This window comes from Myxine glutinosa, chromosome 4 (assembly GCF_964187855.1).
Source record: "Myxine glutinosa chromosome 4, kmMyxGlut1.1, whole genome shotgun sequence".
NCBI classification, from domain to species: Eukaryota; Metazoa; Chordata; class Myxini; order Myxiniformes; family Myxinidae; genus Myxine; species Myxine glutinosa.
Genome location: NC_136264.1, coordinates 80,606,224 through 80,623,413, shown reverse-complemented (window position 1 = coordinate 80,623,413; position 17,190 = coordinate 80,606,224). Strand labels below are relative to the sequence as shown.

The 17,190-nt window shown below is 47.1% G+C and overlaps 1 protein-coding gene across 5 annotated transcripts in view; it reads left to right on the top strand.

The window, feature by feature from the left end:
• LOC137424922 (SID1 transmembrane family member 1) overlaps nucleotides 1–3,772 on the top strand; it is a 132,406-nt gene extending 128,634 nt beyond the window's left edge. For all 5 annotated transcript variants that reach the window (XM_068112823.2, XM_078776074.1, XM_078776073.1 and 2 more), the window contains 3 exons: nucleotides 2,071–2,184; nucleotides 2,541–2,602; nucleotides 3,662–3,772. In XM_068112823.2, the coding sequence (XP_067968924.2) occupies nucleotides 2,071–2,184; nucleotides 2,541–2,600 (174 nt within the window). In that variant the 3' untranslated portion in view covers nucleotides 2,601–2,602; nucleotides 3,662–3,772. The remainder of the gene's footprint in view (nucleotides 1–2,070; nucleotides 2,185–2,540; nucleotides 2,603–3,661) is intronic.
• The last annotated feature ends 13,418 nt before the right edge of the window (nucleotides 3,773–17,190 follow it).

Sequence of the window (17,190 nt, the reverse complement as noted above, 5' to 3'; positions counted from 1 at the left end):
ATGGAACCGAGCGAAGGACCAAGACAATTTTCACCATCAGAGCGCCTCCTCCTTTAGAATATTTTAATGATAATCATGACGTCATCGGTCATGTGGTAGAGGCGCCATCTTGGAAAAACCGAAAAATGTTGCACCTCCATATCTCCAAAACTGCTGCATGGGAAAATTGAAACATGGCTCATTGTAAAGAACTCCATATGGGGAATAGGTGTTGTTAACGATGACGTCATTGGTGCCATAATTATGACGTCATAATTCGACAGGGAAAACGCTTAGTCTGATCAGTTTGAAATGTATTGAGCGTGATCTATGCAACAATTATATTAGAGAATATAAATTTATGATGTCATCGCTCACGTTGTCTGGCAGCCATATTGGATCAAAGAAAAAAAATGTTCAAAAACAGAAGAGTTGGCTCGCAACAGTTGACTGCGCAGGGTAAGTATTGTATGAATACCATCTAGTTGTTATTGGTGTGGTTGTTGTTGATGTGGGTTCCGATGGCTCCTCCCCGTGTACCGGGGTTTCGCACATGCGCATGGTCTCTTGGGGATTGGGCCTTGAACCGAGCAGCGTTACCTCAATAAACCTCCGTGTGAGAACCTGACCTCTTATTATTGGCGTAGACACATTAAGACCACATCACATGACAACAATGAGCTCCTTCAAAATAACCCCCCACCAAACAACAACATATACAAAAACCACACCCACACCCAAGTGAATGGCCAAATTATATCTACAAGGTCGCTGTTAGCGGACAGCTCTCATCTTCCTATTGTTACGGATTCGTCACTTCCGTTGTTGTGGTTTTCATCCACTGTAAACATTTTTGATTCCATGTACTATTATTGTTGTCGTTTAAGTGAGATAGAGATTACTGTTTCCAGAAGGTAAAAAAGTTAATGTTCTAAAAGAAACAGGAAACCGGATCGGGAACCGGACGACGAGGGAGAAGAAGAGGAAGAGAAGGCGGAGCGAGGGAGTCGGAGAAGAAGCCTAGCTGCTTTGAGGTCTGGAGCGAACGTTGGTGAACGAGAGTCACGTGTGAACTTTGGGTTTCCCAGGAAAGGGATTCCTGCGACAGCGTTGTTATCGCTGTGACAGATCAACCTGCATGTCAGGTTTTGCGGTTGATTCCGAGGAGAATCATCGTAGTGCCGTTACGCCTCGAGAACGGGCCATCAGCCATTTTGACTCACGCGCTTTGCGCTTCGCTCAAGGTTTTTCACCGCTTCAACCATTTTCACCGCATTCAGACATTAATCTGGTGTGTGTGGGTGTGTGTAACGTGGCTTTTGGGGTGGGAAATCTGCGGTTCGCCGATTGAGAGCCGTCAGACGTCCATACCTAAAGGTGTGATTTCCCCGTCACTTCTCGAAGACACCTTCGCCCATCTTGGCAGTGTAACTGTCATCCGAACGGGATTCTGGTCTCGATACGACATCATACGGACGATCACTGGAGTGGATCGACTTTGGCTTGATGCTGGAATACGACTTTGGCTTGATGCGGGAATAGAGACATTGGGAATGCTCTTCTTTTCGCTCACTTGGAGCACAGTGAGTTTTTTTGAAAGAACCTGATGGTACCATCATGGGAAATATATATTGGTTGTACAATTGAATACTATTGTTTTTGTGTTGTTATTCTTGTGTGACCTTAATACAATATTTGTTTGTTGGTAACAATTGGTGTGGTTTCACCATTGATCTTTGATGCAGAATAACACATCTTTCTGCCGTGACTCCTCTCGGGGCTCGGAGGTACACCGTGACCAGGGGGTTTGGGGAGGAGCACGTAACACTATCCACGACACTCTATTAGCGGGGACTGTTATAAATTACTATCTCATCAAGGTTGCTCAATATTGCCCAACGGGGTGGTCTTTCCCGTGCGTGGGAGTCAAAAGGCCGGAAGTTGCTTCTTTTATTTAAAATGGTTTATTAAAGGAGAAACGACTCCAAACTCACGATTGGACCATCACTGTCTGAAACTTTATTTTCACTGATAAATTTACCTTTTGGATTGAATCAACAATCTTACAGCTGTTGTGATTTTGCGTTCCAGAAATCGGCTGCTAAATCTCGTCAACACAACAAAGAATGTCTGATTTTGGGCTATTTTGACAATCATGACATGTGGCATTTCCTTTCCTCCTTTGCCATCTTATCCTCATTTTTGGTAAGAGAACCACATTTACATCTGCACTGTTTTTACTTGTTTTCATTAAATTCCTTCATAATATATTCGAAGCAATGATATTAAATATGTAGCTAGATGGATCTTTGCTTTAAGCCAAATATTATAACATTGATTTAATTAGCGCAGAATTATTTTATAATTTCGAAATGGCGAATTCATCTGGTATCAGTTGAAATGAGGCAGGCATGATGGTACTGCTTGGTCTCCATTGAAAATGTCCAAAAAGGGGATGAGGGTGTGCTGATATGTAATGAGACAGAAGACCTATCTATGTGTGGCTGTAATGTGTTTGAACCATATTTTCTGTTTCGAAGTCTTTTTCCCCTTTCTTGTAGGTTTTGCTGCACGTGGCAGAGGACATCACAAATTGGAAACAACGTGTGGATTCAGACTAATGGTAGGAGTAGTGTGCGTGGTCTCTTCTATTTTGAAAACAACACAGATCCACCAAAACGCACACACACACACACACACACACACACACACACACACACACACACACACACACACACACACCTCGTTTTTTCATTTCTGTTCCTCACAATTCTATCTCTCTCTTTTATACACACACACACACACACACACACACACACACACACACACACACACACACACACACACACACACACACACACACACACACACACACACACACACCGATACTGTACAAATTAATTGTACAGTATCGGTTGTTCCTAAACTTAAATAATTTAAAGGATTGTTGTAAATGATGTTAATTTCACAACATCCCATATATAAAAAAAAATAACCACCTTTAGAGGCCATTTTCCCCCCGCAAAGCGGGGGTTGGCCTTTTTCGGGAACCGTGGTTGTTGTTGTTTTATGGTTCCCTTTTTGAAGCAATGTTTTACGGCCGGATGCCCTTCCTGACGCCAACCCTTTTTACCAGACGCCGCCTTTAACGACAAACAGAGAATTACCAGTGAACTGGTACTCAATTAGCCGACCTCGGAAGGATGACAGGCTGAGTCAACCCCCCTGGCGTTAATTCAGCGATCGACCGGGATTCGAACCCAGGATCCTAGGATCCTAAGCTGGCACCCTAGCCGCTTGCCCAACACCAGGGTTTCACAACATCCCATATTCAACTATATTTAAATTGTAAACCTCAAACATAGTTTCTACACACACACACACACACACACACACACACACACACACACACACACACACACACACACACACACACACACACACACACACACACACACACACACACACACACACACACACACACACACACACACACACACACACACACACACACACACACACACACACACGATCCGTTTGAATTTCACCAACACACAAAACACCCACAGACAGACCCACCAAACACACACACCCACAGACAGACTCACCAAAACATAACCTTTGAGTAACTGTGTTTTTTTTAAGCATTGCCTAAATCTTACCCCTTTGATTCTCCCCACAGGGAAATGGAGACTTTTGGAAATCTGAGATTACATTTTGATGTTATGAAATCATTGTTCGATAATATCTACACTTGTAAGCTGAGTTCTAAATAAAAAATGGCCATTACTAAGCTTCTTTTGACATCTTTCGCTCTTTGCTCATCAAAATTTGTTGTTGGCCAATTCCTGGTGGGACTTTTTTCCATATTTCAAGTTTCAACTGCTTTTGTTGGGAAGCGTGTGGATTTATGGCGGGGCGACATCGACCTCGCTCTAGTTAGCTTTCCAATGGTACCATTTTAAATATTCTACAACAGCAGGGGTGTGTGCCATCACCAACTACAATGGCATGTGGTAGAGCACATACCTCCACCAGGCTGAACAGTACGTTTTGGATCCCACCGATAGGCCGGATCTGGATTCCGACATGAACCAAAATCTAATCGGCTTCTTCTTGTCGCCGAACCAACGCATTTACCAGCTTTTATCATCACTCGTCCACAACTTTTTGAGATATCATGTTATATACCATTTGTTGCCCTATCTCTCAATGGTGAAGAATCATTTAAAATTTTTTGTGATCCAGGTCCGGATTCGAATCTTCACTAAAATCGAGTCAATTCCTCCTTGTCACACACCCAATATGTCCACCAGGTTTCGTCCAAATCTGTCCACACCTTTTCGAGATATCCTGTTCTCAAACAAACAGACAAACAGGGGTGTAAACATAACCTTTGAGTAAATGTGTTTTTGAACAAACTTGAACAAAGTTGTAGCAAATGTGTGATGCAATATGTTGTTGCAACAATGCAGATGTGTAATGTAAGAATGAATGTTCACAGGAGTGGCACGATATTAAAATATCTTGGCATCTTGGCTTGGCATCTATCTTGGCACGATATTAAATTAAAATATCTTGTATTAAAAAAAAAAAAGAAAAAAAAAAAAGTAATTTATGGCATGGATAGTGTGGTGACCGTAAAATGTGTCCTAGTGAGTAAGTAAGGTGACTGTTGACCTGCATTCTATAGCAAGGGTGGACGGCTTGTCATGGTCATCTGAAGTCGATGATCTTGGATCTCGCGAGATCTTGGAGACGGCGGCAGGGATTTTCGAAGCTCCACACGGTCTCCACGTTTTTCGAAGTTAAGTCTGTTCACAATTGTATTTTGTCGAAACTGTATTTATCTTTCGGTGTGTGAAGTTATTGTGTGCAACTTTGGTTGTTTCTCGGTGTTTATCTTTCATAAATTGATCGTCTGTTTGCCGTGTCGCGAGCAAGGCCTTGTACAGTGTGCACTGTACAACCTTGAGGCTTTGTTTTTCTCTCAGCGGTCCATCGTTTGTGATCCAATAACTTTCGTTCTCTGTATTCCCAGTCTTTTCACCCTTAGCCTACTTCCTTGTGTAAATCTCAACTCAAAAAAAAAAAAAAAAAAAAAAAAAAAAAAAAAAAAAAAACATTTCCTTCTCTGTTCTCATTCGTTTATTCATTCTTATTCGTTCGTTCGTTCTTCGACCACGTGTTTCTCCTCCATTTCCCCAGATAGTTTTCACTCATTAACCTTCAATGTTTACACTTTCCCCTCAAGTTATGTATTCCGTCATATTTTATAACACCTTTTTCTTCTTCTTCTTTAAAAGGCTGCTTTCGACTTGCTCACCAAATCAATTCATCCCAAAAAAAATATCCATCTCCTATAGTGCCTTTGTTCTACATTCCCTAAACTCTCCTGCACTCCACCCTCCATCCAGCGTCCTTAAACGTATTTTTAACTCGAAGGTCACAAGAAACTCATTTTGCAATAAATGTTCGTTTCCCATAAATCGTACACTTTCAAAAATCCAATCTCACCCCTCCCCTCCAAATCTTCCCCATAACCCCTCCCCTCCAAATCTTCCCCATCACCCCTCCCCTCCAAATCTTCCCCATCACCCATCCCTTTCAAATCTCCCCCCTTGCCCCCTCCCTCCTAAACTACCCCCTCACCCCTCCCCGCCAAGACGCCCCCTCGCCCCTCCCCTCCTAGAATCCTGCCTCACCCCTCCCCTCCAAATCTCCCCCATATCCCATCCCTTTCAAATCCCTCCCCTTGTCCCTTCCCTCCCAAACTCCCCCCTCACCCCTCCCCTTCAAATCTCCCCACCCTCATTGCTTCTCAATTTCCCCCCGCTCACTCCCCCTCCTCAAAGCGTCCTCCCCGCTTCTTCCCCCTTCAAACTCTCACCTCCATCTCCCCCAACCTTCTGCCTCGCTCTTCCCCCTCCTCAAATAACACCTCATTGTGGCTCACCCAATCACCATCAAACCTTTTGTCCGCCCCATCCTTCCCTTTCTCCGAGCTATTCTGAAATCTCTGACACACCTTCAACAGCTCTCCCTACCTCTTCCACCTCTTACCCTACCCCTCCTCCCCCCTGTTCTGTATCTGATGCTCCCCCTTCCTCTTCATTAACGGTATGGACCTCAAACATCCGGGGCCTTCGTTCAAACTTAACCGATCTCTCCATACAGGTTGCTTCTGTCAAACCAGACGTGATCTGCTTAACAGAAACTTTCCTCCTTTATGATGTCTCTGATTCCATAGTATCTCTCCCGGGCGACTCCCTCCTCCGGTATGATAGACCTGAGCCTCGTCCTGGAGGCGGGGTTGCTATCTTTATCAAAAACTCTTCCTCACTCGCCCTGCACTGCACTCTCTCCACCTCACCCCCAGGAATACCTCTGGCTACGGCTTCCCCTTCGCTCCCACCTCTTGTTCATATGTGTGTTGTACCGTCCACCAAACAGTGATGACTCCATCTACATCTCGCTGTCTGATGATATGGACCAACTTCTATCTACTCATCCCAACTCTCTCTTCCTCATATGTGGTGATTTCAACTGTCATCATGCCAGTTGGCTGGGTGTGGGTACCTCTCTCACCAGCCATGGCTGCTCAGCAAAGGACTTCTGCGACTCACTGGGACTGACACAATCTGTCAATTTCCCGACCCGGATCTCAGTCAACGGAACATCTTCTCTTCTGGACTTGGTTATGACTAACTTCCCTGAAAATGTCTGCTGCTCTTCTTCTGCTCCGATCGGAACATCTGATCATGTCCTTGTTAAAGTGGACATCTCTCTGACCATCCTCAGGGAGCCTGCTCAGCGTCGACGAGTCTGGCATTTCACTCAGGCCAACTGGCACGGTCTTCAAGCAGCCATCAATCATCTGGACTGGTCTCCATCTCTACCACCTCTGACATCAACTCATCCTGGGAATTCTTCCAAAGTAAATTGCTCTCTCTCATGCACAGATTTATCCCATCTCGTCTTCAGTTGTCATACCCTTCCTCCCGTCCATGGTACACGGAATCTTGTGGTGAGGCTGTTGCCCAGAAACAACTTGCCTTCGTCTCCTGGAAAGCAAATCCAACGGAAGGAAATCTCATTTCCTTTCACAAAGCCCGAAACAAGTGTGTGTCCACCCTCAGGAGAGCCAGGAAACAATATCTCTCCGTTCTCAAGACCGAACTCTCTTATCTGTCTCCCTCTTCCAAATCCTGGTGGCGTCTGGTCAAATACGTTTCTGGTGTTTGTTCCCCCTCCATCCCCTCCCTTACCTCAAACGGCTACACAGCTGACTCCGCACGTGAAAAAGCTGAATGCCTCAACTCTGTGTTTGCCTCTAAATCTTGTGTCCCAAACCCATCCCTCTATGTACCCACCATACCCAGTCGTACCCTGCTGCTCCTGGACTCCGTGTCCTTTCCTCCTGACAAGGTGGAAAAGTTTCTGTCAACCCTCGACTCTGATTCTGCAACTGGACCCGACGGCATCAGCCCACGGGTCCTAAAATCCTGCTCTGCTGCTCTATCTCACCCTCTCTCTGTTCTCTTCACCCTCTCTTTTGCTCAAGGTCAACTGCCATCTGCTTGGAAATCAGCCAACATCACCGCTTTGCACAAAAAAGGTGCAAAAACAGATCCTAGCAACTACAGACCAATCAGCCTTCTCCCAATTATCAGCAAAGTCATGGAATCCATCATTGCTTCTGATATGAAATCTTTCCTCTTCTCCAATGGCTTGATCTCTGATCATCAATTTGGTTTCAGACCAGGCCACTCTACTCTGGACATGCTGCTTCTGCTGTCTCAACAATGGATGGAGGTCCTCAATGCCAAACAGGAAATTAGAGCTGTCTCCCTCGACATATCACGTGCCTTCGACACGGTCTGGCACCCCGCTCTGCTCACCAAACTCTCCTCCTTTGGTATCCATGGAAATCTCCACGCATGGCTGGCGGACTTCCTCTCTAGTCGTCGTCAACGTGTGGCCCTGAATGGGTTTCTCTCATCTCCTCTTCCTGTTCAGGCTGGAGTTCCCCAAGGCAGTGTTCTGGGCCCCGTGCTTTTTCTGGTCTTCATCAATGATCTCTCTGACTCTCTCGAAAATCCTCTCTATCTCTTTGCTGATGACTCCACTCTCTGCCGCTCCATTCCTCTTCCCTCAGATCGGCAGTCTGCTGCCTCCTCACTCTCTGAAGACCTGGACAAAATCACAGACTGGTCAAACAAGTGGAACATGTCTTTCAATCCTGACAAATCTCACACTCTTACTATGTCTCTCCGAAAAGATCGACTGGACAACCCTCCCATCTACTTTCTCAACAATCCTCTCCAAGAAGTTCTGTCGCTCAAGATTTTGGGTCTCACTATCTGCCATGATCTTTCTTGGGAAAACCACATTTCCAAGCTGGCCTCCAAAGCCAGTCGCCGACTGGGCATCCTCCGTCGTGCGAAGTCCTTCCTCGGCACACCTGAGCTCCTCACCACATACAAGGCTTTCATCCGCAGCTCAATGGAATACTGTTCTCCCCTATGGGCCGGTGCTCCTGCCTCACACCTAGCTCGGCTTCACGCTGTTGAAACCAAAGCTTTCAGAATTATTGGAATCTCCCGCGATGAAGCTATCTCTGAGGGCCTTTCACTCACTCACCGCAGGCAGGTAGGTGGTCTTTCTGTCTTCTACCGACTCCTCTCCGGCCTTGCACCCCCAGCTCTCTCTGTGCTCTGTCCCCCAAATATTCCTACAGGTCGCACAAGATCTGCCAGCAACCCTCTGATGGTTAAACTGCCGAAATCTCGGCTCTCCGCTCATCTTCACTCTTTCATTCCTCTTTTCTCCCGCCTCTGGAACAAACTCCCTCACTCCCTTCAATCCCACTCCTCCCTCCAGGTCTTTAAAACAGCTGTTCACCACCATCTCTTATCTTCCCCCATCCAAAACCTTGATCTTTTCTACCCCCGCTAATTCACCCCAGATCCACCTTGTTTGAAATTCCAACTTCTTTCCTGGAAGTCCTGGCAGTGTCCATATGTTTTATACCTCTCCCACTGCCCCCTTCCCACGCCCCCCCCCCCCCAAAGCCCTCGCCCTCTCTCAGATCTCTCGATGTCTCCATGTCTCCATGTCTCTCGGTCCCTGCTCTCAAATGTTGTGTTTGTGTCCTTCCCCCTCTCTCCCCATCTTGTCTACCGCTCCCTATGTTATATGTTTTATGTGTCGGTTTGTCTTTCTGTGTGATTAATGTTCGCTCTTTCACGAGCCTCGATATTGTATACAAAAAAAATAAAAAAAATAAAAAAATAAAAATAAAATAAAAAGATGGTGGAGAGCCTTCTTACTCCACATTATCGTCAGAGGGGTCCAAGATATTGGATATATTTGTCTCGCCTTGGACATATATTTACGGTCCTGTTGAGGGAGGTAAAGTACACTCGCTGAGAAAATGGCGGTCTGCGCGTAACGCTTGGCGGCTTAATGGGCAGGATATTTACCTCCACCACCAAAGGTGGATGGAGGTTATGTTTTCACCCCTGTCTGTTTGTCTGTCCGTTTGTCTCTGAACAAAATATCTCAAAAAGTTGACAGATTCGGATGAAATTTGGCAGAGATGTAGCGTATGTGACAAGGACAAAATGATTAGATTTTGGTGAAGATCCGGATTCGGATCCGGCTACTAGAATTTTTAATGTGATTCTTCACCATTGGGAGATAGGGCCAAAAACGATATATAGCAGGAAATCTCACCAAATAAAGCTAAAGGTTATCGATCCACTACTCTTGTCACTTTACTTATGGATACTGTAAAAACTCGAGCTTCTGTGTTAGGGTAGTAGAAAAGATAAGATGTAATGGTGGCAAAACAGTACAGTGGTTAATTGGCCAAATTTACCTTAATTGGTCAAATCATAATGAAAGCATAAAATTTGGTGGAAATGTTCTTTATTATACTCGCATGTAGAATTAGAAATCATTGGTAATCAGCATAGCAACCAATGAGAACTCCATCACAATGGTCACCATTTCCAAGATGGTCAACAGATGTATAACAACTAGCTAATTTACAATCTTTATGGAGTTATGTTCTCATGATGACAGAAACATGCCATTTGGTGGACATATAAGTTATTGTTGCGGTTTTGCCATAAAGGCAAACCCCCTATAGTTAATTGCACGACAACATGTAGCCTGCAGTAGTTAGTTATTTCTTATTGAATGGAAAGAGAAGCCCCTTCCCATTGTGTAATAATCGAGACCAAATATGCGTTGAGAGTAGGCAGGATTTCAAACGTTCGTGTGGTTAAGGGAAGACATTTTTAATGAGCAGGAAGGCGTGGCCAAAAGAACAGGCCCACGTGACCAATGACGGGTCGGGAACACGTCACCAGCAAGCGACCAATGGGGTGTGAAACCTCCCCGAATGAAAGGGGGAAGGAGGACTGAAACCTTCATTGGGGGAGGAGGGATTGAAGGCCAGCACGTGACCAACCTCAGCCAATGGGAGGCTGTGGAACATTCTAGAAGCTTTTCGGGTGTGATTTAAAAACCCCGCCCATCGCATTTTCACCCTCTTGCTCTGGACTCTTGCTCTTGGATTTTGCTGTGCCACGACATCCCTCTTGCATTTTGCTTCGACACTCCCGCTTGCATTTGTGCTTCGCCGAGCCTCTTGCCTTTTTGACTTCGCCGACGCCCTTCATCAATTCTTGCCCCAACGCTCTTGCTCTTGCTGGCGGTTCGTCCTTCGGACCTGACCTCGTCCAGGCTGCACGTCCAGATCGAGGACCGAACTGCGCGCTGCGCACACCACGTGGCCACCTTCGAGTCAATCCCAGCACGTACATCGGTACGATAATAACCAGTGTGTTATTCTCTGTGTGTGTGAGAGTGTGAAGGCACCTGCGGGGTTTATTATTAGGTAAGGATTGATAAGATTGCATCTTCGTCTCTGTTTCTCTGTGCCTTCTAAATAAAAGGCTGTACATTTTTGTTACTTTCAAACCTGTTCGGGTACGTCTTTTCTCCATTGGCCGAGCATCATCTGAGACCGAATTTGGCTTGAATCAGGTCCGTAAATCACGTGAGGTAACGCCGCTTTCCCCACCGTGCAAATCCGCTCAGCACGCAATAAGGTGTGTGAAAGTGAGGGTTCGATCCCGGGTTTCTTCGGTCGCGTGTCTTGAAGGTATTTGGGATTAATTGACCAGCAAACTATTCGGCGCGTGGCTGGGAGGTTGGCAATCGGAAATGCTTAGCAATCCGTCAATCACGAGCTTAGTCATGGTCGGCGGCCTCAGTGGACCCGGAGTTTGAGGGGGAACGGGGCATAACCTCCTCCCCCCCCCCCCCCCCACCCTTTGTACGTCGACGAACCCGGGAACCACAACATTATTACATGTGGAATCGAAATGATAGGTAATCAATGGGGAAACCATCAAAATGGTTGCCATTTCCAAGAAGCTAATAAACATACAGGTCGTGGACCAAAACATGGAAACACCAATGCAAGGTCACTTAATAGGGTGTTAGGTCCACCACGTGCTGCCAGTATGTGCCGTGGCATCGGGTCCACCAGAGTCTGGAATCCCGCAGGAGGGATGCAGCACCATTCTTCCACGAAACAATCAATCAATCACAGCTGTTTAATGGAGATGGAAAACGCTGCATCAGGCATCGTTCCAGAATATCCCATAAATGCTCCAATAGGTTCGGATCTGGTGACAGATGCCATGACATATGGATAACATCAGTCATGCTCATCAAAGCATTAGACGAGCACGGACTTGGTGGATGGGGGCAGTAGGGGGGTTAATGGCCTCAACATATCTATTTTTAAAAGATTTTTTTAAATCTCCACAATACAAAAATAACAAGCAATCAAAACAAGAAATCAAAGAACTAGAAACCAGGAACAAGAAGTCAGGAACATCAAAATGGCCACCATCAAACACATTTGCCCACCTTACCCAGTCGAACCCAGCTGCTCCTGAACACTGTGTCCTTTTCTCCTGACAAGGTGGAGAAGTTTCTGTCAATCCTCGACTCTGATTCTGCACCTGGACCTGACAGCATCAGCCCACGGGTCCTAAAATCCTGCTCTGCTGCTCTATCTCACCCTCTCTGTTCTCTTCAACCTCTCTTTTGCTCAAGGTCATCTGCCATCAGCTTGGGAATCAGCTAACATTACCGCTTTAAACAAAAAGGTGTAAAAACAGATCCTTGCAACTACAGACCAATCATCCTGCTCCCAATCATCAGCAAAGTCATGGAATCCATCATTGCTTTGGATATCAAATCCTTCCTCTTCTCCAATGGCTTGATCTCTGATCATCAATTTGGATTCAGACCAGGTCATTCTACTCTGGACATGCTGCTTCTGCTGTCTCAACAATGGATGGAGGTCCTCAATGCCAAACAGGAAATCAGAGCCGTCTCCCTTGATATATCATGTGCCTTCGATACGGTCTGGCACCCCACTCTGCTCACCAAACTCTCCTCCTATGGTATCCATGGAAATCTCCACGCATGGCTTGCGGACGTTCTCTCTGGTCGTAGTCAACGTGTGGCCCTGAATGGATTTCTCTTATCTCCCCTTCCTCTTCAGGCTGGAGTTCCCCAAGGCAGTGTTCTGGGCCCTGTGCTTTTTCTGGTCTTCATCAACGATCTCTGACTCTCTGGAAAATCCTCTCTATGTCTTTGCTGATGACTCCACCCTCTGCCGCTCCATGTCTCATCCCTCAAATCGGCAGTCTGCGGCCTCTTCACTCTCTACAGACCTGGTCAAAATCACAGACTGGTCAAACAAGTGGAATATGTCTTTCAATCCTGACAAATCTCACACTCTCACTATGTCTCTTCAAAAAGACCGTCTGGACAACCCTCCCATCTACTTTATGAACAATCCTCTCCAAGAAGTTCCGTCACTCAAGCTTTTGGGTCTCACTATATGCCATGATCTTTCCTGGGAAAACCACATTTCCAAGCTGGCCTCCAAAGCCAGTCGCTGACTGGGCATCCTCCGTCGTGCCAAGTCCTTCCTTGGCACACCTGAGCTCCTCACCACATACAAGGCTTTCATCCGCAGCTCAATGGAATACTGCTCTCCCCTCTTGTCTGGTGCTCCTGCCTCACACCTTGCTCGGCTTCACGCTGTTGAAACCAAAGCTTTCACAATCATTGTAATCTCCCGCGATGAAACTGATTGTGAGGGCCTTTCACTCACTCACCACAGGCAGGTTGGAAGTCTTTATGTCTACTACCCACTCCTCTCTGGCCTAGCCACCCCCCCCCCCCCCCACCCCCCAGCCCTGTCTGTGCTCTGTCCCCCATGTACTCCTACAGGTCGCACAAGATCTGCCAGCAACCCTCTTCTGGTGAAACTGCCAAAATCAAGACTCCCTGCTCACCTTCACTCTTTCATTCCTTTTTTCTCCCGCCTCTGGAACAAACTCCCTCACTCTCTTCCATCCCACTCATCCCTCCAGGTCTTCAAAAAAGCTGTTCACCACCATCTCTGATCTCCCCCCATCCAAAACCTTGATCTTTCCTACCTCTGTTAATTCACCCCAGATCCACTTTTCTGAAATACCGACTTCTTTCCTGGAAGTCCTAGCAGTGTCCATGTGTTTTTGTTCCTCTCCCACCCCCCACCCCACTTCCCACGCCTCCTCCCTTCAAGCCCTCTACCTCCCACAGATCTCCCGATGTCCCTGCTCTCAAATGTTGTACTTGTGTGCTTCCCTCTCTCTCCCCATCTTGTCTCCCGCTCCCTTTATTTCGCCTTGTGGTCGTTTGTTTTTTTTTGTTTGTTTTGGCATTAATGTTAGCTCTTACACGAGCCTCGATCTTGTATTAAAAAAAAAAAAGAAAAAAAAAAAAGTAATTTATGGCATGGATAGTGTGGTGACCGTAAAATGTGTCCTAGTGAGTAAGTAAGGTGACTGTTGACCTGCATTCTATAGCAAGGGTGGACGGCTTGTCATGGTCATCTGAAGTCGATGGTGGAGAGCCTTCTTACTCCACATCATCGTCAGAGGGGTCCAAGATATTGGATATATTTGTCTCGCCTTGGACATATATTTACGGTCCTGTTGAGGGAGGTAAAGTACACTCGCTGAGAAAATGGCGGTCTGCGCGTAACGCTTGGCGGCTTAATGGGCAGGATATTTACCTCCACCACCAAAGGTGGATGGAGGTTATGTTTTCACCCCTGTCTGTTTGTCTGTCCGTTTGTCTCTGAACAAAATATCTCAAAAAGTTGACAGATTCGGATGAAATTTGGCAGAGATGTAGCGTATGTGACAAGGACAAAATGATTAGATTTTGGTGAAGATCCGGATTCGGATCCGGCTACTAGAATTTTTAATGTGATTCTTCACCATTGGGAGATAGGGCCAAAAACGATATATAGCAGGAAATCTCAAAAAGTTGTGGACGGATTTGGACGAAACTTGGTGAACCGGTTGTGTGTCTGACAAGCATGATTCGATTCGATTTTGGTGGAGATCTGAATATGGATTCGGACATGAGAATTATTTAATGTTCTCAGTGATTCTTCACCATTGGGAGATAGGGCCAAAAACGATACATAGCAGGATATCTCAAAAAGTTATGGATCGATTTGGACGAAACTTGTTGGACAGGTTGTGTGTGTGTGTGACAAGGAAGAATCAATTCAAACTTGGTGAAGATCAGGATCCGGCTAGTAGTTTAGGAGTAGTGGAAGGCGAGAGAACGAGGCCATTTGGTTGAGTTCAAAGCTTGTTTATTCGTACAGAAACCAGCACACTCTGTAAAGCCCGTTTATCGGGTAGCAATATATATATGCATTCAAACACGGCGAGAGTGGGCGTGCCCGGGCGGCCCGGGAAAGGCAAGTCTGGACATGCCCGGGAAAGGCGAGACTGAGTGTCTCCGGGCGGTCTAGGCGAGCCCGGGAAAGGCGAGTCTGGACATGCCCGGGAAAGGCGAGACCGAGCGTCTCCGGGCGGTCTGGGCGAGCCCGGCACAGCGATCGCTCCCCAGTTGCGTCCCCGGTAGGTGCAAGGCGATTGTGTAAGCTCAGCGGCAACCGCTACACGTCCCCCCCCCCCCCAGAATCGACTTGCACCGGCAGGGTCAATTTAAGGGGGGTCCTGATGACCCGGCCGTAGCGACCCCTGGAGGGTCGTGGGGCGGGTCCGGTGTGGTGGTGGGTGGTCGAGCGGGGGGAACCGTGGACGGGGGGGGGGGGGGGTGGCCTCACTGCGACGTACTCCGCTGTGCGAAGCGCTGGGGGGACGTAGGACCGGGGTTGAGCCGACCGAGGGGCTGGTCAAGTCCTCGGGGGAGGCTGCCGAGGTTCCTCGCGGGCCTCCCGAGGTTGCAGTTCGCGGGTGCAGTGCCGAGAAGGCTCGAGCAGCGCTCGGCATCGGGGCACGCGAAAAGCGGTTGAGCCAACCGAGGGGCTGGTCAAGGCCTCGGGGGAGGCTGCCGAGGTTCCTCGCGGGCCTCCCGAGGATGCAGGGTCGGAGAAGTAGTTGCGGCTGTAGTGGTAAAGTGAAGTTGTGCGAAGGTGACGAAACAGCCGTGCCGCGAACGTCAGAACGCGCACAAGAGATGAGCAGCAGTGCCACCCACATCGCGTAACTGCGTTCCTTCGGAGGGTCCTGGAGCGGGCTAGTCCCTCCGGCCGTAGAGGAGGAGCCGAGCGCGGTGCGCGAACCACATGGTCGCCCGTCTGTGCCAAAACTCCGGCAGCGCGATCGAAACCGCTGTGTTCGTTTGCAGCCCCCGAATCCGTTCGGGGGTAGACGAGGTCACCAGTTTAGGAGTCGTGGAAGGCGAGAGAACGAGGCCATTTGGTTGAGTTCAAAGCTTGTTTATTCGTACAGAAACCAGCACACTCTGTAAAGCCCGTTTATCGGGTAGCAATATATATATACAATCAAACACAGCGAGGGTGGGCGTGCCCGGGCGGCCCGGGAAAGGCAAGTCTGGACATGCCCGGGAAAGGCGAGACCGAGCGTCTCCGGGCGGTCTGGGCGAGCCCGGCACAGCGATCGCTCCCCGGTTGCGTCCCCGGCAGGTGCAAGGCGATTGTGTAAGCTCGGCGGCAACCGCTACAGTAGAATGTTTTAAGTGATTCTTCACCATTGAGTGATATGGCCAACCAGGTGGAGGTATGCTCTCCACTGAGTGCTATTCTTGTTGTTGGTGCTGTGATGGCTTGTATTTAGGTCTGTGTTGGTGGCGGGAAATGGTTTTCATTGGAGACCAGACATGCGGGATGGGGAAGCACACATGACTTTTACATCTTCACATCTGTGTATAATACTGTTGGCCCGTTTTGCCTTTCACGAGATAGGCCTATGATTGCTGATTGGATGAGGGATGGGATTATACGTTTGTTATTATTGCCAAATTATACTACTATTATAATTGTTTTATAATAGTAGTATACTACTAGATATAATATTATACTACTGTATATAATTACTACTACATATAATAGACAAATTGTACTGCTATATATATTATATATACTACTATTATAATTATTATTGTTGTTAATATTATTACTATAATAGTATTAATTAATACTAGCCGAAACCCGTGGAACATCCACGGAAGGGAGGATGTGGTGTATGGATAGAGTGTACCATTATGGATGGCATAGGCCTAGGGGATAGATGGTAAATCCATTAGTGCCGTGGGCATCGGGCCACTGGGTGCGGCGTAAAAGGGATAACAAAGTCGAGTCCTTACGCTATTAGTATTATTATATAGATACTCCCCGTCGATGTGCTTCTGTGGTAATCGCGAATATGAGTCACATACACGGTCACAGTGCCTGACGCCACTATGACCGTGTTTTGATTAATAAATCTACGAATCACAAAACACGAACCGAACTCACCTCACCTCAAGCAGTAAAAAGGTGCAAATCGCTCCTAGAAACCACCTAATCTCTTCAGACCTCAACACACCTCGATAAGTGACGGCACGGCAGCGCTCATGGGATCTTCTTCTTCCGTTACGCTCCAATTTTTTCTCTTTAAGTTAAGTCCAATCAGTCCTCTCTGCTTGAAGTGCTCAGGCCATGCCTGCCCGCTCTCATACTTTTATTTCCGTTCGGTGTAGAAAGAGATTGACATATCGTTCGTCTGTTTTCAGCTCGTTATCTTTAAGCTTCCTTACGTCTCGCCACCTGCTACACCTCTCTGAGTTACGAGGATTTAT